At 37.5% G+C, this 27,371-nt stretch overlaps 7 protein-coding genes across 7 annotated transcripts; 2 read left to right on the top strand and 5 right to left on the bottom strand.

Annotated features, from left to right (window-relative positions):
- Positions 1-290: 290 nt before the first annotated feature.
- LOC18023204 lies at positions 291-2,977 on the bottom strand. Its single transcript, XM_006407895.2, has 2 exons — positions 2,884-2,977; positions 291-2,421 (listed from the first exon to the last, which is right to left on the bottom strand). Exon 2 carries the CDS (start codon positions 2,328-2,330, stop codon positions 513-515), a length of 1,818 nt encoding a protein of 605 aa, XP_006407958.2. The 5' UTR covers positions 2,331-2,421; positions 2,884-2,977; the 3' UTR covers positions 291-512.
- Positions 2,978-3,635: 658 nt separating this feature from the next.
- LOC18023203 (bifunctional 3-dehydroquinate dehydratase/shikimate dehydrogenase, chloroplastic) lies at positions 3,636-7,160 on the bottom strand. The gene is made up of 11 exons (XM_006407894.2): positions 6,892-7,160; positions 6,411-6,652; positions 6,156-6,261; positions 5,852-6,070; positions 5,417-5,763; positions 5,204-5,267; positions 4,996-5,104; positions 4,752-4,901; positions 4,429-4,577; positions 4,103-4,265; positions 3,636-3,988 (listed from the first exon to the last, which is right to left on the bottom strand). Exons 1-11 carry the CDS (start codon positions 7,126-7,128, stop codon positions 3,948-3,950), a joined length of 1,827 nt encoding a protein of 608 aa, XP_006407957.1. The 5' UTR covers positions 7,129-7,160; the 3' UTR covers positions 3,636-3,947.
- Positions 7,161-8,122: 962 nt separating this feature from the next.
- LOC18023202 (classical arabinogalactan protein 27) lies at positions 8,123-8,755 on the top strand. Its single transcript, XM_006407893.2, has one exon. The coding sequence runs from the start codon at positions 8,202-8,204 to the stop codon at positions 8,589-8,591; it is 390 nt and encodes a 129-aa protein (XP_006407956.1). The 5' UTR covers positions 8,123-8,201; the 3' UTR covers positions 8,592-8,755.
- A 1,186-nt stretch (positions 8,756-9,941) lies between these two features.
- Positions 9,942-13,120, bottom strand: LOC18023201 (sodium/hydrogen exchanger 3). Its single transcript, XM_024159611.1, has 13 exons — positions 12,947-13,120; positions 12,727-12,845; positions 12,520-12,617; positions 12,373-12,432; positions 12,248-12,294; positions 11,973-12,167; positions 11,847-11,893; positions 11,663-11,729; positions 11,460-11,560; positions 11,258-11,359; positions 10,981-11,182; positions 10,786-10,869; positions 9,942-10,380 (listed from the first exon to the last, which is right to left on the bottom strand). The coding sequence occupies exons 1-13, from the start codon at positions 13,118-13,120 to the stop codon at positions 10,048-10,050; spliced, it is 1,629 nt and encodes a 542-aa protein (XP_024015379.1). The 3' UTR covers positions 9,942-10,047.
- Positions 13,121-16,273: 3,153 nt separating this feature from the next.
- Positions 16,274-18,757, top strand: LOC18023200 (tubby-like F-box protein 9). Its single transcript, XM_006407891.2, has 5 exons — positions 16,274-16,770; positions 17,266-17,353; positions 17,472-17,601; positions 17,778-17,954; positions 18,048-18,757. Exons 1-5 carry the CDS (start codon positions 16,480-16,482, stop codon positions 18,511-18,513), a joined length of 1,152 nt encoding a protein of 383 aa, XP_006407954.1. The 5' UTR covers positions 16,274-16,479; the 3' UTR covers positions 18,514-18,757.
- Positions 18,758-21,069: 2,312 nt separating this feature from the next.
- On the bottom strand, positions 21,070-24,867 carry LOC18023199 (DUF724 domain-containing protein 6). Its single transcript, XM_024159654.1, has 12 exons — positions 24,436-24,867; positions 23,764-24,180; positions 23,530-23,676; positions 23,368-23,455; positions 23,124-23,281; positions 22,950-23,031; positions 22,795-22,838; positions 22,614-22,701; positions 22,378-22,535; positions 22,166-22,247; positions 21,972-22,076; positions 21,070-21,864 (listed from the first exon to the last, which is right to left on the bottom strand). Exons 1-12 carry the CDS (start codon positions 24,856-24,858, stop codon positions 21,218-21,220), a joined length of 2,439 nt encoding a protein of 812 aa, XP_024015422.1. The 5' UTR covers positions 24,859-24,867; the 3' UTR covers positions 21,070-21,217.
- An 845-nt stretch (positions 24,868-25,712) lies between these two features.
- Positions 25,713-26,776, bottom strand: LOC18023512 (CASP-like protein 1D2). The gene is made up of 3 exons (XM_006407889.2): positions 26,408-26,776; positions 26,163-26,289; positions 25,713-26,070 (listed from the first exon to the last, which is right to left on the bottom strand). Exons 1-3 carry the CDS (start codon positions 26,677-26,679, stop codon positions 25,858-25,860), a joined length of 612 nt encoding a protein of 203 aa, XP_006407952.1. The 5' UTR covers positions 26,680-26,776; the 3' UTR covers positions 25,713-25,857.
- Between the last annotated feature and the right edge of the window lie 595 nt (positions 26,777-27,371).

Below are 27,371 nucleotides of genomic sequence, written 5' to 3'. Positions count from 1 at the left end.
AAAAAGAGGCATTCCGCTAATTGAACTCGGGACCTCTCGCACCCTACGCGAGAATCATACCACTAGACTAAATGCCCGCGCACTTCAAAATGAGAGTGTATCATTTAATTAAGTGGATAATATTTCATAACATCTCCCCATTCATCGTCTTCCTTGTGGACCTTGCTTCAAGCCAGAAGTTGAAAAACTGATATGCTATTTTTACAAGTGTAAAATGGATAACACAAATATACTCTGCGCCAAAAGAGTTTTCACCAACTTGATTACACAGTTTCTTTCTATAGCAACAATTGAGTTTAAAGCATATCTTAATTAAGCTACATGTCTGAGTAAACAAACAAAGAGAAAACGTAAGGGCTAGATGAATAATGAAAACAATCTCCCACCAGAATTATGACACACAGGTATCGAGCTCAACAAAAGGACTCTGGGGAGCTCTGGTTTCTCTTTGTCAGTAAAACCTGTACGCCCGATCAAAATAAACCGGCTCCTTCCGATAATTGGTGATAATATCAACAGGCAGATCCTGAAGGTGGAGATTGATGGTCTTGGTCTTGAGTTGTTTCTTCTCCTGATATGTTTTGAGAGTAAGGGAATGGTAAAGCAGCTGGATCAAGCTCATACCAACCTTCTGATACACCTCTCCCTTCTGTTCCCTTGAGTTTGACGGACGGAACTCTATGTGAGAATCTACGGAACTCATGAGGTGGAATTTCAAAAGCGTCCGATCCATCCTTTGGCATTGGACGGAAAACACAAGTAAAGCCTTTCACTTTAGACAAGGACGCGACTGATATAGCGGTTTGCTCTGCACTGTCAGACAGGATCTCAACAAACTCATACTCACGAGGAGAATCTGGTTCAGAGGACGAGTTCTTATTCCAGTTCTTGTAAAGTGCCCACGTTTCTCCTTTCCTCGGGAATACCTTAAAGCGACGGCCATTGCGTCTTGTTTTCTCGTAGACCAAATGAGAGAAAATGGCACACGCATTTGTCTCCTCCTCTTCCCCAAGTTCGAAGTTACCAACAGAGACAGGCAAACTTCGTGTTTCATCCTCTTCATCTTCGTCTGCCTCTAACCATACGTACTTAAGCAAGAAGTCTGGAGTTTTAACCTTTTTTATGAGAGCATAAAATCTAGGCATTCCCTCTTCTTCATATAAAGCCCAGATCTGGCCAACTTGAAAACGGCTTTTTTCCCTCTCCTTATCGAAGTCATTGAAATCAGCATCAACACACTGGATTATATTTGGTTTTGCTGCACTCCCTGAACTTAACTCTTCCTCCGGGTCACTGTCACCACCAGAGCTTTCCACCTGGTCTTCTTTTATTTTCTCTTTCGGGTTTTTGCCATTCGGCAAGGTTTCAGTAGAGTGATGATCCTCATGTGTTTGCTTTTCGTCTTCTTTCTCTTCTTCCCTTTCAGCATCTATATTTTTCCCGGACCCTTTACCATTTTCGTTGACTAAGTCTACATCGTCGTCGTCGTCGCTCAAATTCTCATCATAGGAAACCTGCCGCTTGCTACGGACCGACCTCCGACGCTGCTCTCCTCCATTGGACCCCAAATCTTGTGCTCCCATGGTATCATCATTTACAACATCATCTGACTCGCTGTCACTCTCACTGTCAGAGCTTTCACTAGATGCAACCATATTGTTTCTCTTCCTCTTTCCATTATTGTTTTCTGCAGTAGAACCCGGCGCATTTCTAGAGGAAACAGTGGCATGATTACCTGGACGCTTCTCCGTTTCATTACAAGCCTTTTGGCCTGGAAACTTGTTCTGTTGTGGGAAAGAAGATGTAGTATGACATGAGCTTTTTGCACTCTGGAAATTGAAGACATTCCTCATAATATCGCTTGCCTGCTGTGTGTGATAATTCGGCACCTGTTGGGGTTTATATGATGCTGTTGCAGGCTTTCTACATGTTTTGCGTTGAATGTCATGTTGCGCCCTCTTATCTTTATCCAAAAGTATCCTCTGAGCTTCACCGATCAACTTGAATGCAGATTCAGCACCGGGAAGCTTGTTTTTATCTGGATGGAGAAGAAGCGCCAGCCTTTTGTACTGTTTCTTGATGGTAATATCATTAGCATTCAGCTCAACCTGGAGTATGCCATACCAATCCATCTCATTCCCAAACAACTTCTCAGTTGCAGCGCAGTGCACATCACACACCATGATCATGCGTGATATGTTCTCCAAGCTAGGTTCCAATTTGTGAGCCCTCAGTGCAAGCTTCCGAGCATTAGTGAAATCCGTCTTTTTCATCAAATCCTCCGCCATATCTTTGGCTCTAAGAGCCTCGTCTCTGTTGATATTCATCATCAATTCACCACCACAAATATCATAGAACACCCAAAACAAGAAAAGGAATATATATAATCAGCTTTGTCCAATTTCCACCTCTGCTTGGATCCTGCCACAGATATATGTAACGCTTCTATCAGTCAAATGATACAAACTCTAAACTGCTAATTAGATATGAATTTAGGTATTTTCTCAAGGGTATAACTTATGGACCCTAAAAAGAACGTAATCAGAGAAAAAGTGTTCATGCGAAGATTGAGAACCAAACAAAATTTCCAAATTGAGAGAAATCAAAAACCCTAAGACATGTGTGGACGTTCTCTACAAATACACCTTACAGTCAAATGTGATAAAAGCAAAGGAGAATAAACCCAATTGTGAAGAAACCCAACAAAACAGTTAACGTAGTCATACGGAGAAAAGAAATTCGAACAATTGAGACATGTCGAGTCGTGGAGCGAACGAAACAGAGTAGAATTCTCCCGATTAAAAATCTATATACGATCCGACGAACAATGAATTGGAAGGTAGCTTAGTTGAAAAAGTGAGAGAAATTTTTAAAAAAGCTCACCGGAGGGAAGCAGCCGGGACGGTGGAGAGGAAGGACTTCGGCTAAGTTGATGAAAAACTAAACGCCATCTAACTAATATTTTTTTGAGTGTTGCTTTTGGCTTAATCTAGCAAATTGATTAACTTTGGGGTCATTTGAAAGATGTGCATATTCTGAATAAATTGCATATCAACCCTTCGATTTTAATTAGTATTAAGACTTTGAAATTACAGTCAGAATTCTTAAACGATTTATCAAATTGCGGCGATTCAAGAGGGTATTTAAAGGGAGAAAAAAAAATTGAAGCCAAAGACAAAGAAATCAAAATCTGGAAAACTATACTTCGGAAGTAAAGTATAAGAAGAGAGCAATAAAAGCTACGTTGAGATAAAGATTCAGATTCAAAAAAGTATGAATGAATGATCAGAAGAAGAAGAGATTCCGAATCAATAATCGAAACAACATAAAATCATTAACAACCAAAAAAAAAAGGAAGCTTACTTTTTCGCTGAGGAGACGAGACGTCGGAGAGAAATAAGATCTGGCGGAAAATAAAACTTCTTTGTGAGATTTTAATCTTTTTTCCCATTTTCGCGTGGGAAAATCCTCATTTGCCAATTTGTTTTTGGCGGGAACCAAATCGTGCATTGGAAAATATAAATTTGGGGAATGGTCACAACAGTTAATAGTTCTTAATAGTGAATGTTTTAAGTTTTTTATCTTAAAAAAAAAAAAAAACATTTGTCAATTTGAGTCAGGCGAAAATCATAATCTTCAAATTTGAGTTGAATTAGTCGAGTTACCTCGATCTTTACATAATTTTGATTTAAGTTTACAAATATGCTATTCTGTTTTGCAAATAATTTACGGAGGAAGCAATTTCGTTTACAGTTTGGGAAAAAGATTTGATAAACAATCAACTCAACAAGCTTTATCGTTTATATTACACAAAGAGAAAACAGCTATGGGGTCGAAAAGGGCACTCTCAGAAAATACAAATGGCAGGCATTTCAAAAGTTTTAGTTGAATTGAGTTTCCATGGAAGAAGAGGAAGATAGGCATACACATACACACAAGCGGAGGTCTCAGTACTTGGACATGATTTGCCAGTAGAGTTCCTTTGGAGCTGCACAACAATGGAAACATATTATATTTAGCCGAGGTGAGTGGTAAAGTCAGCTTGTTTTTTTTAAGGTTTAAATGGAAAGGGGTCCCTTCTTGTTCGGTATGAGTCACTTACCGGGCAAACCGGTGAAAATTTCAAACTGCTCGTAAGCCTGTCTCACAAACATCTCTGAGCCCGAGACAGTTATGGCTCCACATTCTTCTGCTTCTTGTAACAGTCGGGTGTTTCTAGGAGTATAGACCGCATCAAAGACCAGTGCGTAGTGCTTCAACGCATCCTTGGGGAACAAAAACAAGCTAGGTTACTAATTTGTGTGTAATAGATTAATAGATTTTCAAGACAGATTTGCAGGCGAGAAGACCGGTTTTTGTTCTTTACATAACCAAGAAAACAAAAGAGAAGTAAAGAGCTACTTAGGAACCAAAAGGAAACGGTGTTACCTTGGAAATGGGAGTCTCGTCAACATTTGGATGCATACCCATTGACGTGGAGTTGGCCAAAACCATGCCATCTTCTGGGTGAAAGTTATCTAAATCTGTGAGAGATAACGCCTTGCCTCCGATTGCTTCCGCGAGTTCTAGTGCTCGTTCTTTAGAAACACAACATCAGGAACCAACCCAAAAAAAAAATCATATCATCAGTTACTACCACCAACAGGACAGCAACAACAAAAAAAAAGGATGGAGAGATGAAGAGTAGTGTCAATGGAATATTAAAGGTGCTCATAAAGCGAAAAGTTGCCAATTTAGGATATGAGTTTTACCGTAAGTTCGATTAGCAATTACAACTTTGGCCCCTTTTTCTTTTGCACCATAAGCAAGTGCCTTGCCTGCTCCACCAGCACCAATAACCACCACTGTTTTACCGGCTAATGGCGAAGGAGAAGAAGGTGCACTGCTTGGATTACCTGAGCCTGAGAAAAAAGCAATGGAAAAGGCTCCATGACTAAAACTGAAACTTCTCTACAAGGAGAAACAACCGATGAAAGCCTTAAACATGGAACTTACTTCTTAGGCCATCCTCAATAGCAGAAATGGAACCGATACAATCTGTGTTGTAACCCAACAACTTTCCGTCGCTTTTTCTCCTCAGTATAGTGTTCACAGCTCCTATAGACTGTATAATATAACAACGAGCGTTCAGGGTCAATTTAGTCCATCTGATAGTGATTGGAATTACAATCAAAATTATCTGGTGTTTATTAGCAAATCAAACCTTTGCCAATGGATCAACCTCATCACAACATTGCACTGCAGCTTCTTTGTGAGGCATTGTACAGCTGGAGGTAAAACAGATTTACATCATTCACCCAAAAATTCCCTTATTGCCAATGAAACTAAACGTAAAAGTGAAATGTGGATGATTCTGTTCACTACTTTGGAATTTTATACTCTGGAGATAAGCTTATTTGTCACCATGATAGCTTACCTGAATCCAGCGAAATCAGAGGATGAGTATGCTTGGAGAAAGCTTGGAAGATCATCGACTAACAAGTGGACATATACTCCATTATAATCAACAGATTTGAAAGCTTGATTGTGAACAATAGGTGATTTGCTATGACTGACTGGCTTGCCAATAATTCCATACACCTTAGTGTCAGGACCAATACTTCTAAAGTTGTAAAGATCCAACAGATCCTTGATCGTTGGTTGACCAGGCGCTGAAGCTTTTCCAGATTCTATTATGCCAAATGTCAAATATCCACCAAATTTCGAACAAAGAATCCGAGAAATAAGACCTCTTTCGCCCATAACAAGTCCAATTGTGGGAACCTGCAATTTGAGTGAGAAAAATTCATCATTTTCATAAGTCAGCAAAGTTGTGAGTTTGACTTTAATGCTGGGCACGTAAGGCACTTACTTGAGCATTTGAGGTTATATGGAACATGCGAGCAACATCTGTGATGTCCACAGCAGTAGTAGCAATTTTCACAATGTCGGCTCCAGCCTGTTGTATTCTTACAGCAAGGTCACTGAGATCCTCAACAGAGGGGGTATTCTGATAGTTGTGCGATGAAACAATTACTCTAAAATTTTCAGGCTTCTTCCCCTTAATCGATTTGATGAACTCACTTGCAACCTTGAACATACAAATACGAAGTAGGAGAAAAAACTAAATTAGCATCAAAACACCTTCTGAATACCAAAGTTTTTATGATGGTAACCTGAAGTTCAACATCAATGTAATCCGCTCCCAATTCCATGACCAAACGTAGCACATCCAGCCGCTTATTTTCATCACCTTCATACTGACCACCTTCCCATTTTGGTCTAGAGAACATTCATCATACAAACAATAACATTACTAATACTTCAGCACAAGAATAACTTGAGAGAGCTAATCGTTACTTCAAAACTTCAAAAGCTCGACACAAGCGGGCTAAAAAAAAAGTCTCAAGCTTGAAAATACACACACAAACCTGTAGGTGAATAGAGTGGGAAGAGGAGATTTTTGTATAATGGTTTTTAGATCCTCAAGAGGGTTGAAATCCTTGAGAAAATCTAATCGAATTTCCACCAAATCTGCACCTACTTCCTGGGCTTTGCACGTTTCAGTCACCATCTTGTCTATAGAATCCGCAATCACTGGAGCACAGATCAAGCTCTGATTCTTCAAAATTTCTTGACTTCCGATCTCCACTTCCATGGAATTTGAAGCCACCTAAGGTCACAAAACAGGATTAAATACCACAATCATTTAGCTTCGTATTTTTTTAGCTGTGGATTCAAATCCAACTACTACTGAGAACTAAAAAAAAAAAATTAAACATCAAACTCTTCATCCAAAAGTTCAGAACAAAGAGATAAATCTGCAAATCCATCATCGCTATCTAACACTCTTCAAAAGATCACCGGAACAGAAAACCCATTAAAAATCAAACCAATGAAATAATCACTAACATAGACATTGCTTGGTTCCATGCTTCGACGGCACCGTCGATCGGAAAATACTACCGGAACCGGTACAGTCCTGGTTTGAAGGGAAGATAATTCAGCGGAGAAGAAATTCGATTTGAAGCGATGAGGAAAATCGGCGGCCGGAAAACTGAGGTTGGCGACGGGGGTTGGTGATAGTCGTGGATTGGAGAATACATGAGGAGAGTAGGTAAGACGAGAATTAGTTGAAGAAGAAGCCATTGAGCCGTCAAACAAACAACGGACCTTAAAGGCTTTTTTCACACACTAAAAACTTTTGTTGTTATTATTTTCATATTTATACACTTCTAAACCAAAAATGGTAGGTGGCTTTGGACAGACATTAGGCGGAAAAAACATATTTTATTTCATTTTTTCTATTTTGCAATTACAAAATATTTTTCTTTCCTTACAACCCATTTGACAAAATATATTTCTTTCATAATAATTATATATGTTGTGACATAAATCTTCAAGAGAAAATTCGAAATCTGTAAACAGAAGTTTTCGAATAAGAAGAGGAAAAAAATGTTGGAAATGTTATGAAATAGAGTGATAATTGCAAAATTAGTCAAACAAACAGGCAGAGGTTTGGCAAGTTCTTGGGTCTCTATCTAAACTAACTGATAAAGTACACAACACTACAGTACCATCATTTATCATTGTTGGGCTCAGCATGCTTTGCATTTACGGTAGTGCGCTGGGTTCCATGGGCCTATAAATTCTTAGAACGTTCAACAAACAAACTTAAACATTCGTATCGTACAAGTACGATTTTTCATTTGGATTAGTTCTGCTTAGGTTTTTGTTACGTGATTCACCACTGTCTTCTAGGAACTTAGATACAGAAAAAAAATTAAGAAGTTAGTATCAAATAAAGCCATAATCTCAAGAAACTAGTGTATTACATTTGGATTTCAAAATTCTGTGAAACATCTATTCGAAACTGAATACAGCATGTATAATCATCTGTAATATATACTCAGTTTCTACCATAAAAGTGAAATCTCGATCTACGCTCTTCAACATTGTCAACAAAAGAAAGTTCTTTTCCACCGAACATCCTTTTAATAATACAATACTCATACTTTAGAAAAAGGTAAGAGAATTTCATTTCAATCAAATGTTAGTTGTTTACTATTAAAGCTAAAAGTTTCTTTATAGAGAGACAGTATCATTACAACACAAACTGCACTTTGATCAGTAGAGAGAAAGAGAGAGAGAGTGAGACAACGTCCCAAAAAAATAAAGCTAGCTTTGATTTGTTCATCATTACAGTAACAACAACAACAAAAATGGCTTCATCTTTATGCATTGTAACACTCATGACCTTCATCTTTCTCTCCTCATCACTTTCTCTTTCTTTGCCGACAACAAATACAATCCCATCTTCTCCAACAATCTCTCCCTTTGATGAACAACAGATCTCGCCGGAAATCGCTCCTCTCCTCCCTTCACCGGCCGTCTCCTCCACTCAAACCATACCTTCTTCTAATTCAAGCCTTCCCGATGACGGAAACGACAACGTTTTAGCTGATCCTGACCCTGCCTTTGCTCCCTCCGCTTCTCCGCCGGCTTCTTCACTTGCTACTCCGTCTTCTCAAGCTCCCGGAGTTCTCTTCTCCGTCGTATTCGTCGCCGTCTCTTGTTTCTCCCTCCGGCTTCTTGCCGTTTCAGCTTTGTAGTTACTTTATGTTATATACCCACGTACTCAGGGCTATAATTGTCCCAAAAACAAATTAAATATCATTTTATAACTCGAATAAACATTTTTACCTTTTTCCGTTTCTTCGTATTGTAAATCGCTTGTTACTGATTTAGGCTTCAATCGGTTACGTCAGAACCACACATTATATGCATAAACTTAAGAACTCCGGATTAAAGACCTAATTTCTTGCGTGATTGACATAGGAGTTTCTATGTTTCATTGATTTGGTCGTTTCTGCACTTGTTTATTGTTTCTTTTTTTATTTTTTGCTAAAGGGTCTTTTGAAAAAGTTGAAACCACGTTACAAATTAAAGTGTCATATACTTTACAATTTATGTATTGTTCTTTTTCGTATTCAAACTTTACAGTTTACTATTTAATAACACTCGAGTCATGAGCTAGGGAGCTAACAATTTTGCCATATATTGGTCTAGTAGCCTGGTACAATATCAATTTCTAACTATACTAATAATCCAGATAAACAAAAACGTATATGACTTTGAAAGCAAGCAAATTTATTATATATTTTGTGAATTAGCATCTTTAATTAAATATAGAGCGAAATTTGTAAGAAATGCCAGAAGGTTAGAGGCGCATGTGAATTGCTGCATATGCTACCTCACAGGCAAAAGCAAAGGGGTCTTCTTATGTATACATCATGTGTTTAGGAATATAAATGACATTTCCTCTTTATTTTAACATCATGTGTTTAGGGTTTTATGCGTGACAAAATGTACATGTCTTTATAAAGTTGGGATCCACTCACTCTGTCCTTAGTGGGAACACAATATGAAATTAGCAAGAAACATATAAAGCAAGATAAATTTCAAAACCCGTATTTATCATTCTCACTCACAAGCAACACTTATATCAATCCCGATTTACATGGAGAATTACGATATTACAATCCAAAAAACAAAAACCTAAACTCCAAAGCATATAAAAATGGGACTGGCTCTAATAAACCACACCACAAACCAAAATCAACCGGAAACATGATTTCATATAGCAGAAACCAATATACCAAAACTTGAATAAAAAAATGAAGCCGCCCCATGATGTACTATATATTATCCCATGATATACATATCGGTGGTCTAAACATTGCAAAGTAATACCTACATTGATAAATATTTCATTGAATTTTTTTCTTTGTATATCTCAAATCAATGTCGTAAGTCACGCCTACATGAGTCCTTATTTACATGAAGAACCACAAATTTACAACTCAAAACTCAAACCACAAAAAATGGGACCGGCTCTAAAAGATCACACCACAAACACCAAGATCAAACCGAACAAAAAACCACATGAAGCAAAAAAAAATGCTCCCATATAGCAAACCTAAATGCAAAAAAAGGAGAGAGCCGGTCCATATGTTGTCGCCAAAAACGTGAGTAACAAGTCAAAGATCTTTTTACCTATGTCACTAATTAAGGCTCAATGTGTATTTCCTTGTTATCTACGTCTTCAATCCACAGACGAACACTAGTGTCAATTGGTGAACCGGGAACTCTTTCCGAAACGCCTCGGCCGCCAAATATGCGACGCATAACTGCATCATCGAATGTCCTCCAATAATGATGAATGGCTCGGGATGGTGTATTCCAGAACATTCCTAAGCTGATCGGATGATCATCAATGTTGTATTCTGATTGGCCTTGGCTGCTAATTAACGGCTCGTGGAAAGAAGATATCGGTGTCGTTAACCTTTTTGATGGAGGCTGCAAGTGTTTCACTAACGGTTTGGTTAGCAATCCAAACACCTGCAAACAATTTGTTTTTTTTTTAAAATCAGAAAAAAATTAAGATGGGAGAATTTGGATATATATATTCTTTTCTTTAAACCGGGTTTACTCGCTAACCGCAATGTATCCAATCCGTTTTCGTTCGAAATTTTCAATTTGTGCAAAAGAATAATATATTCGGTTTTGGTGTGATATGATTTCGGTTGGAATTTGCTTTTTAGAGGAATTTAGTTCTTATGCGGTTTTGGTTTGTTTGGATTTAGAAAAGAAGAAAAAAGAAACCGGATCGGTTTATATTCTCGATGTTTCAGTTGTAGAATTGGTTTTCCAGTATGTGTGGAGCTAAACCGGATTCCATCTCTAGCCGAAATCTGTATAAATGAGGACGCAAACCCGGTTTGGACTAAAACGTTTTAAACGTACCACAGTACTGAAAAGAACAACACTGATGGTGCTGGTGATCATGATAGCGTTTCCAAGAAGCTTCGTGTGTCCTGAAGTCGTGAACTGTTATGATGTAACAAAGGAGAGGTTAGTGAAAAAAAGTTGTTAAAATCACATTGATTTACATCGTAGAAATCGGTTTTATCTTGGTTTCTTGTAGCTCACGGATCAGACCTGATTATAAGCAAGAGCCATTGACACTGCCCCACGCATCAGACCAGCCCACCAAATGGTTACCTGTTTCTTCCAATCGATTCTCTCATCCGTTGAAGACTTTGTCAAATTCGACAAGAACGAAAGAGGGAACACGAAAGCTGCGCGACCCAGAAGAATAAGCCCAAGGAGTATCGAACTCACTCCTATCGACTGGCCAGGACTGTCCAATATTTGTTAATAACAAGTTCATGAAAAAAATGAAACAAACAAAATTGTCAATGTAATCTCTATGCACCTGTTGCGTACAACGTCCCATTTTTCTATATCGAGAGCGTCCATTCCAACGTAAAGAAAGATAAAGATCTCAGCGAGAAATGATAACGCTGCAAAAGTGTGTCTACGTACACCAAGCAAAAAGTTTACATTTTTAGTCAGTCAGGATTAATTAATTTAAGGCATATAGGCATTATTGGGAGAAGAAGTACTAGTAGACTTACCTTGTAGTGATCTTTGATTTATCTGTAACATTGTGCCATGTGTAGTGAGACATTACAATCCCACAGAAGAAGACAGTCAAGATAGAGCTTAAATGGAATAGCTGCAAATTGAGGGAAAAATGTTTCATGTTTTGATTTTCTTTTCTTTTTTTGTGTCTAGGTAAAAACTGTAACAAAATATTTCGTGTTTTGTTTTATTTTACCTCTGCCAACATATATGATAAGTAAGCCAGTAACATCATAAGTGCAACTTCACGATTAGTAGCGTGACTGATTTTTACCAAAAAAGAGATTACATAAACACCTAACAAAAAAAAAGTATAAATTGCGCAGTATATCGCATTTTGTTTATCGCACATAAATATACATACATATGAATGTGAATACCTTTCGAAATAGAGCTTCTTGATAACGAAAGCACTGAGCAATCCAGCCTGAAAGAAAATTGAGTAAAACATTTTTCCGAATTCCTTCAAAAGGAATTTGAGAGAGAGAGCAGAGAGAGAAGCTCACTGCAACACCAAGTGCTGTGCTTAAGATGAAGAGATAAAAAAAGTTCCCAGCAAACTCCAAAGCAATAGCGGAATTGATGTGTGTGAGGTCGAATCTTTGTATCGCGTTGAAGAGCACGACCGATGTTGCATCGTTCACTACACCTTCTCCAAATACTAAACTGTACAAGAGAGGTGTCTCTTCTTGTTTAAGCACCTAGATGTAAACAAAGAGGAAGTTATTTAATTATGGACTAGCAAAATGTAGTAGAACAACATTTTTGAACGTTGCTTTACCTGCAAGGTGCAAACAGAGTCTGTAGCAGAGAATATTGCTCCAATGGCTGCAAATCAAAACATATTAAACGGTGTGACCCTAAAATTAACAACAAAGCAGAGCAAGCATTCTTTTTTAGGGGTACCTAGATAATCTGAAATGGTGAGATCTCCGATATTCATTTTCTCGAGAAAGTGTATAGCACCTAGAAAAGGACAAGAAGGAGAAAATATCGTCAAAATGTATGAGACTGATTTTTGAAATGAGGGAAGCTGATGATTGAGATTTTTACCTAATGAGATGATAACAAATGAAATGAGGGTACCAATAGCACCAAATAACATAATGGTCATGAAGTTGCGGAAAAAATGCTTCTTCTTAACCTGAAACCTGTAAGAGAACAAAAAATAGTGTTGCTCAAAGCTGACTTCACTAACCGAGTTGTTTCCCAATTGAAGTGATATAGCCGGTTTTGATGCATGAAATGTCAAAAACTAACCCAGCGTTGAATATAATAGGTGGAAGAAGATAAATGAAGAAGAGATCTTCGCTAAACACCAGAATCCTCGAGCTCTTTCCTCCACTTATAAGCAAGATCACAATGCCAGTACATGAGCCCTGTAAAAATTACAAGATCGAATTTTAGCATTTTTTTCTTAATAAAAAAATTTGTATTGTTTTCAAGATTTTTGTGGGAAACAAGAAAAGAAAAAGCTGACAATGATAAGAGCGGTGATTGACTCGTTCATCCACCGAGTCTTCCCGAGTAAGTGACCGAGCACGATGCAAGCGCAAAGCAGAGCGACGAACAAGTTCATGGAGACGACTGATGCATGATCTGATCCCAACAGAGTCTCTGATTTTTCCAGCATTGTGTTTAATCCCAAAGCCATTTTCCTAGTATATTTCCCTAAAAACAAACCGTGATTTGTGGAAAAAGAAAACTCTGATTGAAGTATCTAAAAAGGCTATCTATTCTCTCCCTCTTTAGCCTCCAGGAAAAATAGAAATCAGCATTTATTTCTTTCACAAAGTATGATCCCAAGAATCTTAAAACCTTGGAAAATTATAGATTTAGAAACTAAATCACAAAACAAGATATTATGACTAATCTTTCGAATCAAATTTGAAATTGCATCATTTTCGTCCTCACCGGAAGCTTGGATTTCACACTTCCATGAACAGTTAAAAAATCTCAAAAAGTATCCACAAAAATGAAAAGAAAAAAAAAAAAATGAAAACTCGATTAAGCATCAAACACATACCTGCCAAAGTTATATTCAAGGATCAAATGTGGTCCTAGAGAGAGAGAGAGAGAGAGAGAGAGAGAGAGAGAGAGAGAGAGAGAGAGAGAGAGGAGATGTTACAGAGTTAGTTAAAGGACAGCAAAGAGACGAAGACGAAGACGAGAGACCACCAAAGATGGCGTATCTATATATTTATAGATTGTCAGGAAGCCAAGTCGAGAGACAGAATGTCAACGCCTTCAAAATCTCACATCTGCTAATCTCTACCGTTGATATATCCATCTCAAGAAAAGTATTCCATATGGACGGTTGTGATTATTTTTGAAAAGATGGAACTAGCTCATTGGTTTCACTTATGATGTTGTCGTGTAAAGATATATATCAAAAACAACAGAGGGGAACACGCTTACCCTTTCTTATGACCCATATAGTATATTGGCATCTTTAATATATGACCAAGTGAAAATAATCATAGGATTATTCTCTTTTTAGGAACAAAGTGAAATTTAGTGTTTTTCTTCTTTTTGGCACCATAGATTGTTTTATGTTTTTTCAAAATTTAATAAAACTTATTACATTCAGATATATCAGGAATTTAGGATGATGACCTATTTCACCAATAACTCCAAAAATTGTTTATGTTACGTCAGGTTTATTGATTAATTTCCTACATACAAAAAAAAAAACAAAAAATGTTAGGATTTTCCTCGTAAATATAATTGCTAATTCATCGTCTTTTTATTTATGTATTACTTAGTCTTTGTGCCAAAATTTGGATCTTGGATGTAAAAAAGAACTAGTCATCATTACAAGGAAATAGCTTTTGTTATTTGAATAATTTAGATAGTACTAGTTGCCCAAGTGTTTTTTTTTCTTTCTTTTCTCTTTGTTTTTGTACTTACAAAGAGAGCAAAAGCCAATACTGGTGTTCCCATTTTGGGGTCATTTTCATCATTATATGTCACGATTTAATTTTGAGCATGTAATTTTTTTCATCTCCGTAACTTTTTCAATTTGTTTCATCTCATAATTGTTTCGTTCTTTTTTTTGGGAAAATCCCTTTTTTTTTTGCTAGAAAGACGTAACTCGTAGTAAGAGTAAAATTTCGATATCCTATACTCTTGATAACTTGATTGGATGGACAATTATGACATAATAAATCAAAATTTATCTTGAAGACCCCTAAAAATAGGTAGTATACGTTCATGCCTCGAGGAAGAAAAGTTTAATTACGTCAAGGCTAAACGTTTAAGTTACAATATTGTGGGTGATAAAAGTATATATCTACATGACAATTGTTTTCGAAAGGAGATAAAACGTTAACAAGATTTTTAATATGGAACACTTCCGTAGAAGACTAAATCTACAATAAATCATTAAATATCAATGTATCATATGGACTTTTTAACAAATTGTAAATGCTTTTTAAAAAAAGACGACGGACAGGACCATAATACTAGTCTTACTATATAATTAGTTTCTTATAAAAATGAAACATGATAACTGGCAAAGAAAAGCTTTATTCATACCTCCCACGATGCATGTCCAAAGACTAGTAGTTGTTTGTTTACTCCACTCCTAACATTTAAATAAACTATTGTATTCTCCAAACGTTTTGCAATAAAGGTCAGCTGCTTTGACATTTCTAAGAAATTCTTTTACTATATCTTACATAATATCTCTAAATTGTTTTTTTTTTTTAATTAATTAGAACACGTCTACTATCGAGTTTAGACCGAGGTTATAGCAATGCCAACAACACTAAACCAAACCATTAAGATACAACTCCCGGCTACATATGAATCATGTTTTCATGTAATTTTACATTAATATATTTGTATATACATGATATAAAAAGTTGATACAGTTATTTTAAAGATGAATCGGATGCTTAGCTGGTTGGTTGATCAAATGTTGTTACTGGACCGACCCAATGGAAACTGAAACATTGCAAAATCATAGCAGTGGCCCAAACGTGCTCGTCTGGCAACTTCAATTCATGACTCATGTTCTATACATTTGTGCCTCCTATCTAAATTTTATGTTTTTTTTTTCTTTTAAGACGCCACACATGTATATATAACATATTAACATCCCAAAATTACATCATAGATACATTTATTAGCTACTTGGATTCTTAGTTATTTTGTAGGGTTTTGTTTTCGTATGAGGGCAGGAGAAATAAAAGGAATCGAAAATAAGTAACGAATGATGATGGTGTAATACACAGTAATTTGCTTCCACATAATGCTCGGCCAAAAGCATCTCTTTGTTGGGACATGTATAGATAAAACGACAGTAGAATCCTAGTATTTCATACGTCCAATAATAATAACAATATTGGCTAAATTCGTGACATAGTCTGTGGAATTTGAGAAAAATAAACAAAAGAGGATTTCATGATTCATCTAGTTTTTTTTTAGCATAAATTTATACATTTATCTAGTTTATATAGTTCTAAATAGTTGACAAATTAAAATAGTACTCGATCGGTAATAAAACTAGACAACAGATTATTTTTTTTTTCAGCGAAAATTGATGTCACAAAATCAGAATACAACGTTTTAGTGAGCTATTTTGGTGGAAAAATACATTCGGAGAGAAAAATAGACAACTGATATAAAATAGAGAAATGTTTAAACATACCAAATTCGTCCGGTTATCATTTTTTTTATTTGGTTCCAGCCCGGTATATCATTCGTATGGAATCATAGTCTCATTCACAATTTCACAGTATCGTCTTCCCCAAAAAATCACTCAAAATAATAAAAATGAAAATTACAAAATCAGATAAGAAGCGGTAAAGCGTTTAGAAAAGAAAAAAAGAGGCTTCCATTATTGTCCGAATCTTCTTCGCGTCTCTCAACAACAACAACACCACCACCTCTTCCTAACTTCTTCACCTCAACTTTCCCGAAAATGATTCTCCCGTAAAATTCCTCAAACTCAGATTATGTTCCCATGATCAATTATCTCTTGAACCCTTTAGATCTCACCGGAATCGCATGACGATCCGAAGTCTGATCCAGGAAATGCGGTCCAGGCCGCACCGTGTGGTCCACGACGCAGCCTCCATCGCTCCTGCTTCGGAGCCTTTCCGATGGTCGGAGCTCCCGGAGGAGCTACTTAGAGAAATCCTGATTAAGGTTGAGTCGGCGGACGGCGGCGATTGGCCGTCTCGGCGAAACGTGGTGGCTTGCGCCGGCGTCTGCCGTGCCTGGCGGCTGCTCATGAAGGAGATCGTAGCTGTTCCTGAACTCTCCTCTAAATTGACTTTCCCAATCTCTCTCAAGCAGGTGTGTTTCTCTGTAAATGTCAATGTCTATTTTGAGTTTATTTGATGGAATCAAAAACTTTAAAGTTAGTTTCTTTATCTATTTGTAGAAAGAAAAAGTTACCCTTTTTAATTGAAGCATTGAAAACATAGGCAACTGGGTCTGTTGATTGTGTGTAAAGTGTAAACCTTATCCCATAACATAATGAAATTCCGCAGCGTTTGCGTTTGCGTTTTGTGCTAAAAGCAGAGTGGCTGATGAACCGTGATGCTCGTTGTGTCTAGGATTGATCCACATGATCTCATGTTTTTAATGTGTTCTTATGCTGAAACTCAAAGCTTTTCTAGTCCTTTTGATGATTGATAGACACTTTATTGGTTGCTATAGAGGAACGATGTTGAACACTGCGAGCGAGATGTTTGAGTCCTTAGATTGGTTTTGTTATTCAATTGATGTTTTTCTTAACAACAAAAACGAAGCTGAAAAGATTGGTGCTTTTGAATGCATTTTATGCAGCCTGGCCCAAGGGATTCTCTGGTTCAATGCTTCATAAAGCGTAACCGAAATACGCAATCGTATCATCTCTATCTGGGGTTAACCAACTGTAAGCCATCTCTCTTCGCTTACCTGTTTGAAATCTGATTTGCGAGAAAAGATGATTTGTTTCCGACTGTAATCTGAAATGTTTGTAAAAATCCCTTTTTTATTAATATTTCTGGCAGCTTTGACGGATAATGGGAAGTTTCTTCTTGCTGCTTGTAAGCTGAAGCGCGCAACTTGCACTGATTACATCATCTCGATGCGCTCAGACGACATGTCAAGGAGAAGCAACGCATATCTCGGCAGAGTAAGGTATGAGCTTGTCTGAGAGATCACAAGAAGAGTCTTAGCTTCATGAGTTGATCGATAGTCTCGGGTTTATGAGCTTTGAATTATGAAACTGATACATTTTGACAGATGTGGAGTTTTGAGTTTTAGCAGAATGTTTGCAACTTTACCTCTAAACTCTGTGTTTTTGTTATCGCAAGATCAAACTTCCTTGGAACGAAATTCACGGTCTTCGACGGTAATCTGATGCCACAGACCAGAGCAGCGAAGATGCTGAAGAGCCGCTCTTCTAATCTCATGAAAGTTTCACCTAGAGTTCCTCAGGGAAGTTACCCCGTTGCTCACATTTCATACGAGTTAAACGTCTTAGGCTCCCGGTAAATTATTATCTTCACATTCGAAAATGAAAGCTGTGTAAGTCGTTTGATCATTGTGGTCTTTACAAAAACTCTTGATGATATAAATAACAGGGGACCAAGAAGAATGCGTTGCATAATGGATACAGTACCAATGAGTGTCTTGGAGCCCCGAGGAGCAGCTTCAACACCTATAAGCTCCTTTTCCACTCGATCATCAGCCTTCTTTAGGTCTCACTCGAAACCGATACGCAGCAACAGTGCATCTTGCAGCGACTCAGGCAACAACAACTTGAGAGACCCACCATTGGTCCTGAGCAATAAGACTCCAAGATGGCACGAGCAGCTACGTTGCTGGTGCTTAAATTTCCATGGACGAGTCACAGTGGCTTCGGTTAAGAACTTTCAGCTTGTGGCGGTCAGGGATTGTGAAACAGAGCAGCCATCTGAGAGGATTATACTACAGTTTGGGAAAGTCGGGAAGGACATGTTCACCATGGATTATGGATATCCGATTTCTGCGTTTCAAGCGTTTGCGATTTGCCTGAGCAGTTTTGAGACCAGAATCGCCTGTGAATGATGAAAGAGACGTCACCTTAAACAACTCCTTGTACTTGTCCATAAATGGTGAAATATTTGTGAAAAATCTCAGGATCGTTGATAGCTTTGTCTGGATTGTTCACTATCATTCAAATCTGTCTGTTGTATCTTATCCTTTTCGCAGAGATTCTAAACCCCGTAAAATCTCGTCTGTGTTAACATATTTCTACTTGTATGTGTGTGTGTATAAATTCCTGTAGAATGCCAAATATGTATATAGTCTGTCAAGTTTACACTCTAGGCAGAAAACTTGGCTGACAAGGCAGATACATGGAGGAGTGCGACTACTGTTGAAGCTTCAGCCCCGTGATCCGATTTCACGTCGGCCTAGCAGCGGTTATCTCTATGGAGATGTTTGGCTTGGATCACCGCCTATTTTAACTCTTATGATGGAATTTTGTATATGCTTTTTATGTTTAATCTTGGTAGGCAATTTGTGGTTGTGTCTGCATTTCTAGAAACAATAAAAACTTACATATCATCTGGTAGTGTATGTTTTTTTTTTTGAACGAATAGTATGTTTATTTATGTAAACCTTATCTGTAACTAAAGAAATTTCCCACAAAAGAATTTACTCTTGAAAAGAAGATCTGTAATCTCTCTCTGGGGATTTACTTCACAGGAAAATGAAAGCTTTGGCCTTTCTTGATATACTAATATACTTAAGCAGCTTGCGTACTTGTGCTTGGGAAAAAGAAGATGAACTACTACACAACTCAACTAAGAAGGGCTTACTAAGAGGATAATTTATAAAAAAAAACGTAGAGTTTAAGATTTTATAATTATTAGTTTATGAATTTTTATTGTATTGTTATTCATTTACGTGTTATAACAATTTGTTATTGGTTTGATAATTTTTATAATCTAATAAAATATATTGTTATTCAAAAAATTTGTATTTTAATGATTCTATGATTCTTAAAATCTAGTGTTACTGAGGATAAATCATGATTTTCAAAATACTATCTATATCATTTAAATTTTCAAAGTCTATCATATTAAAAATATTTTATGGATTGTTTAGGGGTCTAGGGGTTATTGAGAACTGAATTTATAAAGACTTTGACTGATTTTAAAAGTTATGAGATTTGTCAAATCTTTAAGAATTTTGTTGAATTTGTAAAAAGACTTTATATGCACAAAACTAGCACAAAACCCTGCAAAAAAACAAGAATTTCAAGCCTTTTATAGATCTTTTTATGGCCAAATTGAGACTACTCTCCAAAGATGACTAAGGCTCCATGTGCCAACACATTTTGTGCATAATTACCGAATTTTTCCACTAGCTTCAGCGGTATGAGCTTCATCACGGATGTCTCTTTCAGTGGTTTAACCGGAGATTTCAAAATTGTATGTCTGAGAAAGCCAGAGCCAAATTCAATGGGAGCAAGAAGTTTAGGCCACTAGAGCCTCAAGATCCCATAGAAGAGATTTACAATGGATTTGTCACTATGTTGATTCAGCGGTTCTTCCGAAAGCTAGAAGTGAAGACGCACAACAATGTGGACCTTGTGGAGAAATTTGGTAGGTATGCAACTAGAGGAGCTTTATTTATCATCGGCGAAGAGTCTTTGTATAGACACGAGATGAGACACGAGATGAGCTTGCACGTTTCAAAACAGCTTCTAAGGCCGGGAAAGATGCAGAAATGGAAAAATTGCAATGTAAGTACCATTTCTTTTCCTATTGTATAGACTTTTTCTATTTTACAAGTATATTCTATAATCAATTCCTGTCCAGCATAATGTGTTATAAATTCTAAAGAAACGAAGAACAAAATTTTCAGCAGAGAAGGAAGAAAATAGTTAAAAATAGGATCAGAAAATAACTTCAAATGAACCGCCAAAAACGACCAAGATCAAAGTTTGGATCACAAAGCTCAACTACTCCAGATCATTTGAGCTGACACAAATTAACATAGGGACTACCAGATTATATATATATATATATATAATGAGACTCCCTAAGATTGCTTGACTGTGTTAAGTACCCAACTAAACCCGAAACAATAAAAACTTACATATCATCTGGTAGGATGTTTATTTTTGTGAGCTCAAAAGATCTCGAGTAGTTGAGCTTTGTGATCCAAAAACTTTGGTTTTGGTTGTTTTGGCGCTTCTTTGGGTGTTAGTTCCGATCCTGTTTTTCACTATTATCTCCCTTCTCGTTGCTGCGGCTATGAGCTATCTATTCCAAGCTTGGGTTTGTCCTATTGTATTGCTTCCACCAAGTATAGTTCTGCTCTCTCTAATCGACCTCAGCATTAAGATCATCGTTTGGTAGCTTAAATTCAGTGTTCAGAGATTTTCTTGAATCTTTATTTTGTTTGTCAAAAGAAATAGTTTTTTCCTTCTGAAAACCGTAAAACAACGTTCACTATAAAGACCAAACAGTTTACGCCTTTGTGGATAACATTGCATTGCCACGAGACCAAGACCAGTAACTTATATTATTCCAAAACAGTCAGCGACAAATAAATAAAAGCAGATTTGAGACCAAGCCAATAACTTGTAGAGGTTAGTTAAACTAAACATCATCAACATGAAGGATCTACAAAAACGTTTATAGTGGCTGATTCCATAAGAGGCAACAATCTAACACAGCTTTTTTCTACTTAATCTACTCGTTTCATATACCAAAAGCGAGAAAGAGAGAGAGAGAGCTTATAGGTAGTCATAGTTTTATTACCATGGAGCCGACACAGTTTTCTTAAACTCAAGCTCCACATCTTCCATCTCCTGGAAAACCATAGCGGCACTTGATTTCAGTTCAAGTGTCCTTTTGTCAGTGGCTTCCTTCATCTCTTTTGCAACTGCCTCTTGTCTCTGCAGCTCAAGAATTTTTAGTTTCAACTCAGCCATTTCTTCTTCTAACTTGCGACTTCCACTCTCTTCCTCTTCAATCCTTTTCTGAAAAGATGTTCCTTCTTCCGCTTTCCTTGCTCGCACATCTTTGAGAAACAACACTCTGCTGATCCGTGACTGAGGGGCTGCAACGTCGAAACCATGCTTCTCTAGATCGGCCAAGGAAACGCTCAGATTATTGACCTTGCTCACGGAATCGTCGAGTTTCAGATCTTTGACTTCGTCTAGTAACCCGTAGAAGGTCACCATCATGCCAACCGCTGACCACTCACGGATATCGTCTTTAGCTTCAACCAGTGGGCTAAAGTGAGGGCGTTGTGGAACTGATTTGAAGCCTTCCGTCTTTTCATATGTCTTCCAATACGGCGACTTCTTTGCAAAAGGCAAAGTCATTAGTGTGTCGTTTTGTTGTCTTTCCTCCACATAAGTGACAGCAGCAGAATTATTCACCACGTTCGGTGTCTCCTCTGGACAGATCAATGCAAAAAAAAATAAACAAGGCAATTTTTTTAGTGGATGAATCTAAGCTAATTTGGAAAGAAACGGCTTTAGTATCATGAAAAGATAGCCGAACCAGTAGATCCTATCCACGTAGAGAGAGGCTGATCAACAACTTCACCATCGTTGCACATATTTTTACTTGTACCATTCTCAACATTTGAACCAATGCAAGTCCCATCTACAAATTACAACCAAGGATAGGATTAATCGTTTGGCAAGAAACAAAGATATCAAAAGTAATATGGCTAATGCCTATTTAAGACATACCATTCTCATTCAGGTCTGAGTGTTGTTCTTGTTCTCTTCTCCTTTTTCTACTCTTTGCTTCGCTGGTTTCCTCCTCAGGCATCTGCAGAAAGAGTGTAAGACCATCATTTCAAAGATAAACAACAATCATGAAGACTAATATGGTAAGCATCGTCTAACAAATTACCAAGAAACTGAGACTGATTATGTTCTAAACGAGGAACTAACTTTACCTTATGTGGAGTTGAATCATTTCCCAAACCATCCCGATTACTCACTGGATCAAGTGCCTTCACTGGGGATGTCATTCGTACACTACTGGCCTCTGTTTGTTTCAATGGTGTTTCAGTTATGACCGGAGACGAAGGTACAATTGAAACAGATTCTTTTGCTAGTAGATATAGACATTATAGATCAGTATTCATGGTGAAGAGATTAAACAAAAGGAGTTATAGAATATCAGATCTACCTATTGATGTTGCTTGCGGGGTAATGACCAGAGGGGTGTTATCATTCATCACAGGCTCAGCTCTCTCCTTTCCCGAACCTCTAGTGGCCTATTTTCAGGTAATAAAGTTTGTAAAACAACATCGAACACATGAAGAAACGCAAACAAAAAGCTAGAGAGAAAGAAGAAGAATCTAGCTCACAGTTAAAGTGGGTGTCCCATCTTCCAACTCAGTAGATAGATTTCCTATCCAAGTAAAGAGCAGCTAATAATCAACATCATCATCGTTGCGGATAACAGATTTGGCAAGAAACAAAGATACCAAAACTAATATGGCTGATGCTGATTGAAACATACCAGTTTCATTCACGGCTGAATGTTGTTCTTGTTCTCTTTTCCTTTTTCTACTCTCAGCTTCGCTATTCACCTCCTCAGGCATCTGAATAAAGAGTGTAAAACGAGGCTAAGATGATAAGCACCATCTAGTGAAAGCGAGAGCGATTATGTTTCTAACGAAAAACTAAACTTTACCTTCTGTCGAGTGGAATCGTTTCCCAAGCTGTTCTTATTTCTTGTTGGCTCAAGCGTCTTCTCAGAGGATTTCATTCCTTCGGTTTCAGTCTCCGTATGTTTCAGCTTTGTTGCAGTTATGACTGGGGATGGAGTTACAAGTGAACCAGATTCTTCTGCTGAAAAACATTGAGATTAAAGATCAAAATTCATGATGCAGGAATTCAAGAATTAAACTTAGCGAGGTGAAGAAGATCACAATTACCTGCTGATGTTACTTGTGGGGTTATGACCGGAGGAGTTTTCTTATACGTAACAGCATCAGCCCTCTTCTTTCTCAAATCTCCAGTGGACTATATTCAAGTAACAATATTTGTAAAACCAGACATGATGAAAAGCAAACGAAATTATTGAGTGTCTAACTTACAGCCATAGTTTTAGCTGTAGCGAGTGTCTCTCCACCGTCATCTGGATTCAGGGATCTTCCTATAGGAGTCATTTGGTTAGCACCAGAACAAGAGCGCATTGGATTCTTGTTTATGACGTTGGAAGGAGTTTCTTTTGCGGGCTTTTGCTGCAAATGGAAAGAAAATATCAGCTTCAATTCAGACCAATGAACCAAAGTTGACAGAATGTTGACTGAAATTAGTGAAATCGATACCTTTGCTCCGTTACGCCAAACCCCATTTTCCCACACCATCAAAGGTCTAACATCCGAGTGTTTAAATACACATTCCTCCTTTGTAGCCTCTAAGAAAACCATGTAGCGTTTTTCAGAGAGAATTCTCCTCACAAGCCCTTGACGCCATCTGAGATTATGAAACGCCTCCACACATTCCAACAAGTTATACAGTCCAACTGAAGAAGGAGGCGGAGTGGGTCTAACACGGTGCGGATCAAGAGTCGTGGTTGCATCATCACCATTGCAGGTCAAGTCCTTGACAATGAATTTCTTCTCGTCATCCTCTTCAGTCTCTGTAACTATCATTGCAGGGAACCACCCAACTTCCATGTTATCTTCGACAGAGCTGACTTCCACCATTGTCCCGGTGCAGAACATGGACGACTTATCCAAATCCTTCAAGGAAAACAAACAGAGAAGTTGAAAGGTCTACTCTCAGATTCAAAACCAATGCTGAAAAACCTTTAACCATTTTTAAGTTTAGATGCAACAAAAGCAAAGAAAGCAAAAACGGATTAAAAAAAAGGGATCTTTAAACATTGCATGCAACAAAACAAAACAGAGACGACAAAGCTTCAACCTTTTTGCAAGAAAGCAGCAAAATTTAAGAAACAAAATTAACCCGCTTGAATCAAAATCACAGCCTCGTACCTTAAAATCTGGTATGACCCATTTCCAACCGGTCCAGTGAAGATGAGCCCGCAACTGGTTTCTCTCGAACTCGATAATGTCCGGTGGTGAATCGAAGTAAACCAAAAACTTGTCATCCTCAAGATTCTTCTTCACAACAACGCCAGACCACCACCCATCTTTGTGATCTGCGTCGACAAGCGTTCCTTCATCCAAAACGACAGTGTTCTGTAGATCCACCGGCGGGATTGGCCGAATGAACTTCTGTTGGACGAATTCGATGAGAGGAGAGAAGCCGTCGTCGCTTAGCAAAGTCATGTAGCGAATACGAAGCTTCTTTCGTCCTGATTTAGTAAGGTTTTCCTCTAAAACCGCTCGGAACCAAGCCCCTTCGAAACCTTCCTCCTCAGAACACACTTCTACCTCACAGTCTTTTATCATCATTTTGCTGTTCCTTACTCACACTATTCAGAACAAAAGAAAGCCAAAAGCCAAAAATAGAAAAAGCCCGCCTTTCTTCTTCCTCTATAGAAAAAAACCCTAAAATCGGAAAACCCCAACTTCAAGTCTGAAAGTGAAAAACAGCTCATTTACAGTGGGAGCGGAGACGTCATATCACTCACTGGTCTCTGAGTAAAAATCAATTTTAGTTTTTTCTTTTTCGTTTTACTTGGCGCGACCAAATATTACAGACAAAAATAAAAAAAAATAAAAGAAAATATTTTGATAAGTATAGCTTTATTGGGCCTAGATAAATGAGTCCCACGATAATTGGCCTCTTAGACCACATTGTAATCATCGTTATCTGCTAACACTGCGTTTAACTTTTTTTTTTTTTTTGCGTTTAACATTTAACTACGATCAGCAAAAATATAATTCAATCAGCATTAAGATGAGATTGATGATGCCAACAATTTCTGCCACACTCAACAACAAAAATTGATGATATTCAACTTACACCGTTTAGGGCTTTTTGTTTTTAACATACTAACACCGTTTAGGTGTTGTGGTTGTTTGATCTTTAACAAAAACACGACCAGATTCAACTAAGTTCGCAATAACGGTCGTATAATCTTCTTTTACTAAAAAAAAAAAAAACATTGACTCTGAATTTGATACGCTTTTTTTTTGTTTTTCACAAAATGAAGTAAGATAAAGATATATAGGACTCGAGAAATTGTCAATTAAGATAGAGGATCGTGGCGGCATCTAAATCGTTTGCTTGATTTCAGCAGTTACAGCAGTAACTAACGAGTTTAGAAAGAGATAAATGAATGGATTATGCTCAAAAAGTCAGAACAACGCAGATAGATATATTGAGATATACTTAGCACAACGATACAAACCAAATCCGACACAAAGATACACACGGCACACACAAACGCGCGTGTGAACAAATAACACGTTACGAGATAGGACTTTTCATATGGGTTTAGTATTTGTTCATGTAGATCTCTTGGAAAGAGAGCAAATGGATAAAACTAGAAGCAGAAGAGAAGCAAAGAGAGATAAGGCAAGCGAAGTTGCGATGTAATCACAAAACTTGTCGTAGACATTACAAATCTTGTTCCACCCAATTTCTTCGTTTCCTTTCAACGCTATGTACGCGACTCCTCCCGCCGTTCCCGTCGCAGACGCCAAAATCCCCAACATCACCTGTTCATGTGTATATGATATATTCCAGAGTATATGTTTAAGTAAACTTAACCTGGTGTGGAAGATTCAAAGTTACTTGTGAAACAAGTTACCATGTCCAATGAGGTTAGGAAGATCGAGAACTGTGCAACAAATTCAGGTTTCAAGAGTAGAGAGATGGAAATAAGTGTTGAGATTAAGGCGTAGAAACTTGCCACTACAAGAGCCACCACGAAGTATCTGCACATATATATAGTCAACAATATTAACATTACAGTTTAAACTGAAAAGCATATAATACGAAGTCTCTTGTTTAGTTATGATGATCAAATATTGAGTTTAGTCTAAAGAGACGGACATGAAAGCGGGCGAGTCATTGAACTGGGCGGAGACAGGAGCTGGAGACGGAGCTCCAGGGAGCTGAGTCATCTCGGTCTGGTCGCTGGTCACCATTACTATAAGAGCAGTCAATGTGGCGGAGAAAAGCAAAACTCTTAACGTGACGTCTATTTTCCGGCAGTCTAGGAAACTGGCGGCTGAAGACGGTGGTGGTGGTGGTGGTGGTTCAGCTGAAGCCGGAAGCGGTTTGGATTTACCGGTTTCTGGATCAGGGTTTTCGGTAGATGCCATCAAAACGTTTATTTATAGATGATATATACTTTTATTCTGTTGTGTATGCAGATGGAGGTTTTAATTTGAGGTTCAGTATGGACTGAGGTTGAGTTATCAAATTGGCTGATACATTATAATACGTGTGTATATATAGTCCCGGCGATGGATTGTGGTTGCCCTCACGGCAAGAAATAAGTATGTATTATACATGGGCATGAATTGCGAATAAAAAGTTTATTATTTTTAATTCCCGTTAATTTTTTTGTTTGCGTTTATAAACTTACATATATAATTTTCTGACGTTTGAAATAAAACACTATGGTTTGTTTGAAAGTAAGTAAACACACATTTTAACATATGAGTTTAAACACATGGAAACGGCCCAAAAAAGTCATGTTTTCGAGAATACAAACCAGCCTAAAATACAGTTAAATTAATATTTTCGTATAACAAAAAAAAAGCTTTGCATCTGATCTTATATTAATATATATATGTAGGCATTTGTGGATAATGCAGTATATGAATATGTTAGGCCAACCCCATTTAAGGTTGGTGAGGAAATTGGAAGTTGATAACCAATATGACAAAACAAAACAAATTAAAAAAGGAAAGAAAAATGGGGAGTGGTTAAAGTTAAACAATCATTTGCATAAAACAGGAATTTTATTATGTGCTCTTAGGTATTACTTTGCTTTCTACTTGCGGCTGTA

This window comes from Eutrema salsugineum, unplaced genomic scaffold (genome assembly GCF_000478725.1).
Source record: "Eutrema salsugineum unplaced genomic scaffold, Eutsalg1_0 scaffold_13, whole genome shotgun sequence".
In the NCBI taxonomy this organism is placed as follows: Eukaryota; Viridiplantae; Streptophyta; class Magnoliopsida; order Brassicales; family Brassicaceae; genus Eutrema; species Eutrema salsugineum.
Note: the sequence above shows the minus strand (reverse complement) of the source record. Positions and strands in the feature narration are given on the sequence as shown.

Coding starts and splice junctions, on each gene's coding strand:
- LOC18023202 (XM_006407893.2), top strand. CDS start 8,202: ATGGCTTCATCTTTATGCATTGTAACACTCATGACCTTCATCTTTCTC.
- LOC18023200 (XM_006407891.2), top strand. CDS start 16,480: ATGACGATCCGAAGTCTGATCCAGGAAATGCGGTCCAGGCCGCACCGT. Junction 17,354..17,471: donor CTATCTGGGGTTAACCAACT/GTAAGCCATCTC, acceptor TATTTCTGGCAG/CTTTGACGGATAATGGGAAG. Junction 17,955..18,047: donor TTAAACGTCTTAGGCTCCCG/GTAAATTATTAT, acceptor TATAAATAACAG/GGGACCAAGAAGAATGCGTT.
- LOC18023204 (XM_006407895.2), bottom strand. CDS start 2,330: ATGATGAATATCAACAGAGACGAGGCTCTTAGAGCCAAAGATATGGCG.
- LOC18023201 (XM_024159611.1), bottom strand. CDS start 13,120: ATGGCTTTGGGATTAAACACAATGCTGGAAAAATCAGAGACTCTGTTG. Junction 12,168..12,247: donor ACTCTGTTTGCACCTTGCAG/GTAAAGCAACGT, acceptor GTTTACATCTAG/GTGCTTAAACAAGAAGAGAC. Junction 11,360..11,459: donor AAATCAAAGATCACTACAAG/GTAAGTCTACTA, acceptor TGGTGTACGTAG/ACACACTTTTGCAGCGTTAT.
- LOC18023203 (XM_006407894.2), bottom strand. CDS start 7,128: ATGGCTTCTTCTTCAACTAATTCTCGTCTTACCTACTCTCCTCATGTA. Junction 4,902..4,995: donor TATTGAGGATGGCCTAAGAA/GTAAGTTCCATG, acceptor CTTTTTTCTCAG/GCTCAGGTAATCCAAGCAGT. Junction 4,578..4,751: donor AATTGCTAATCGAACTTACG/GTAAAACTCATA, acceptor GTGTTTCTAAAG/AACGAGCACTAGAACTCGCG.
- LOC18023512 (XM_006407889.2), bottom strand. CDS start 26,679: ATGGCATCTACCGAAAACCCTGATCCAGAAACCGGTAAATCCAAACCG. Junction 26,290..26,407: donor AATGACTCGCCCGCTTTCAT/GTCCGTCTCTTT, acceptor ATATATGTGCAG/ATACTTCGTGGTGGCTCTTG. Junction 26,071..26,162: donor TCCTAACCTCATTGGACATG/GTAACTTGTTTC, acceptor ACACATGAACAG/GTGATGTTGGGGATTTTGGC.
- LOC18023199 (XM_024159654.1), bottom strand. CDS start 24,858: ATGATGATAAAAGACTGTGAGGTAGAAGTGTGTTCTGAGGAGGAAGGT. Junction 23,456..23,529: donor CTACAGCTAAAACTATGGCT/GTAAGTTAGACA, acceptor ACTTGAATATAG/TCCACTGGAGATTTGAGAAA. Junction 22,839..22,949: donor TTCAGCCGTGAATGAAACTG/GTATGTTTCAAT, acceptor TTACTTGGATAG/GAAATCTATCTACTGAGTTG.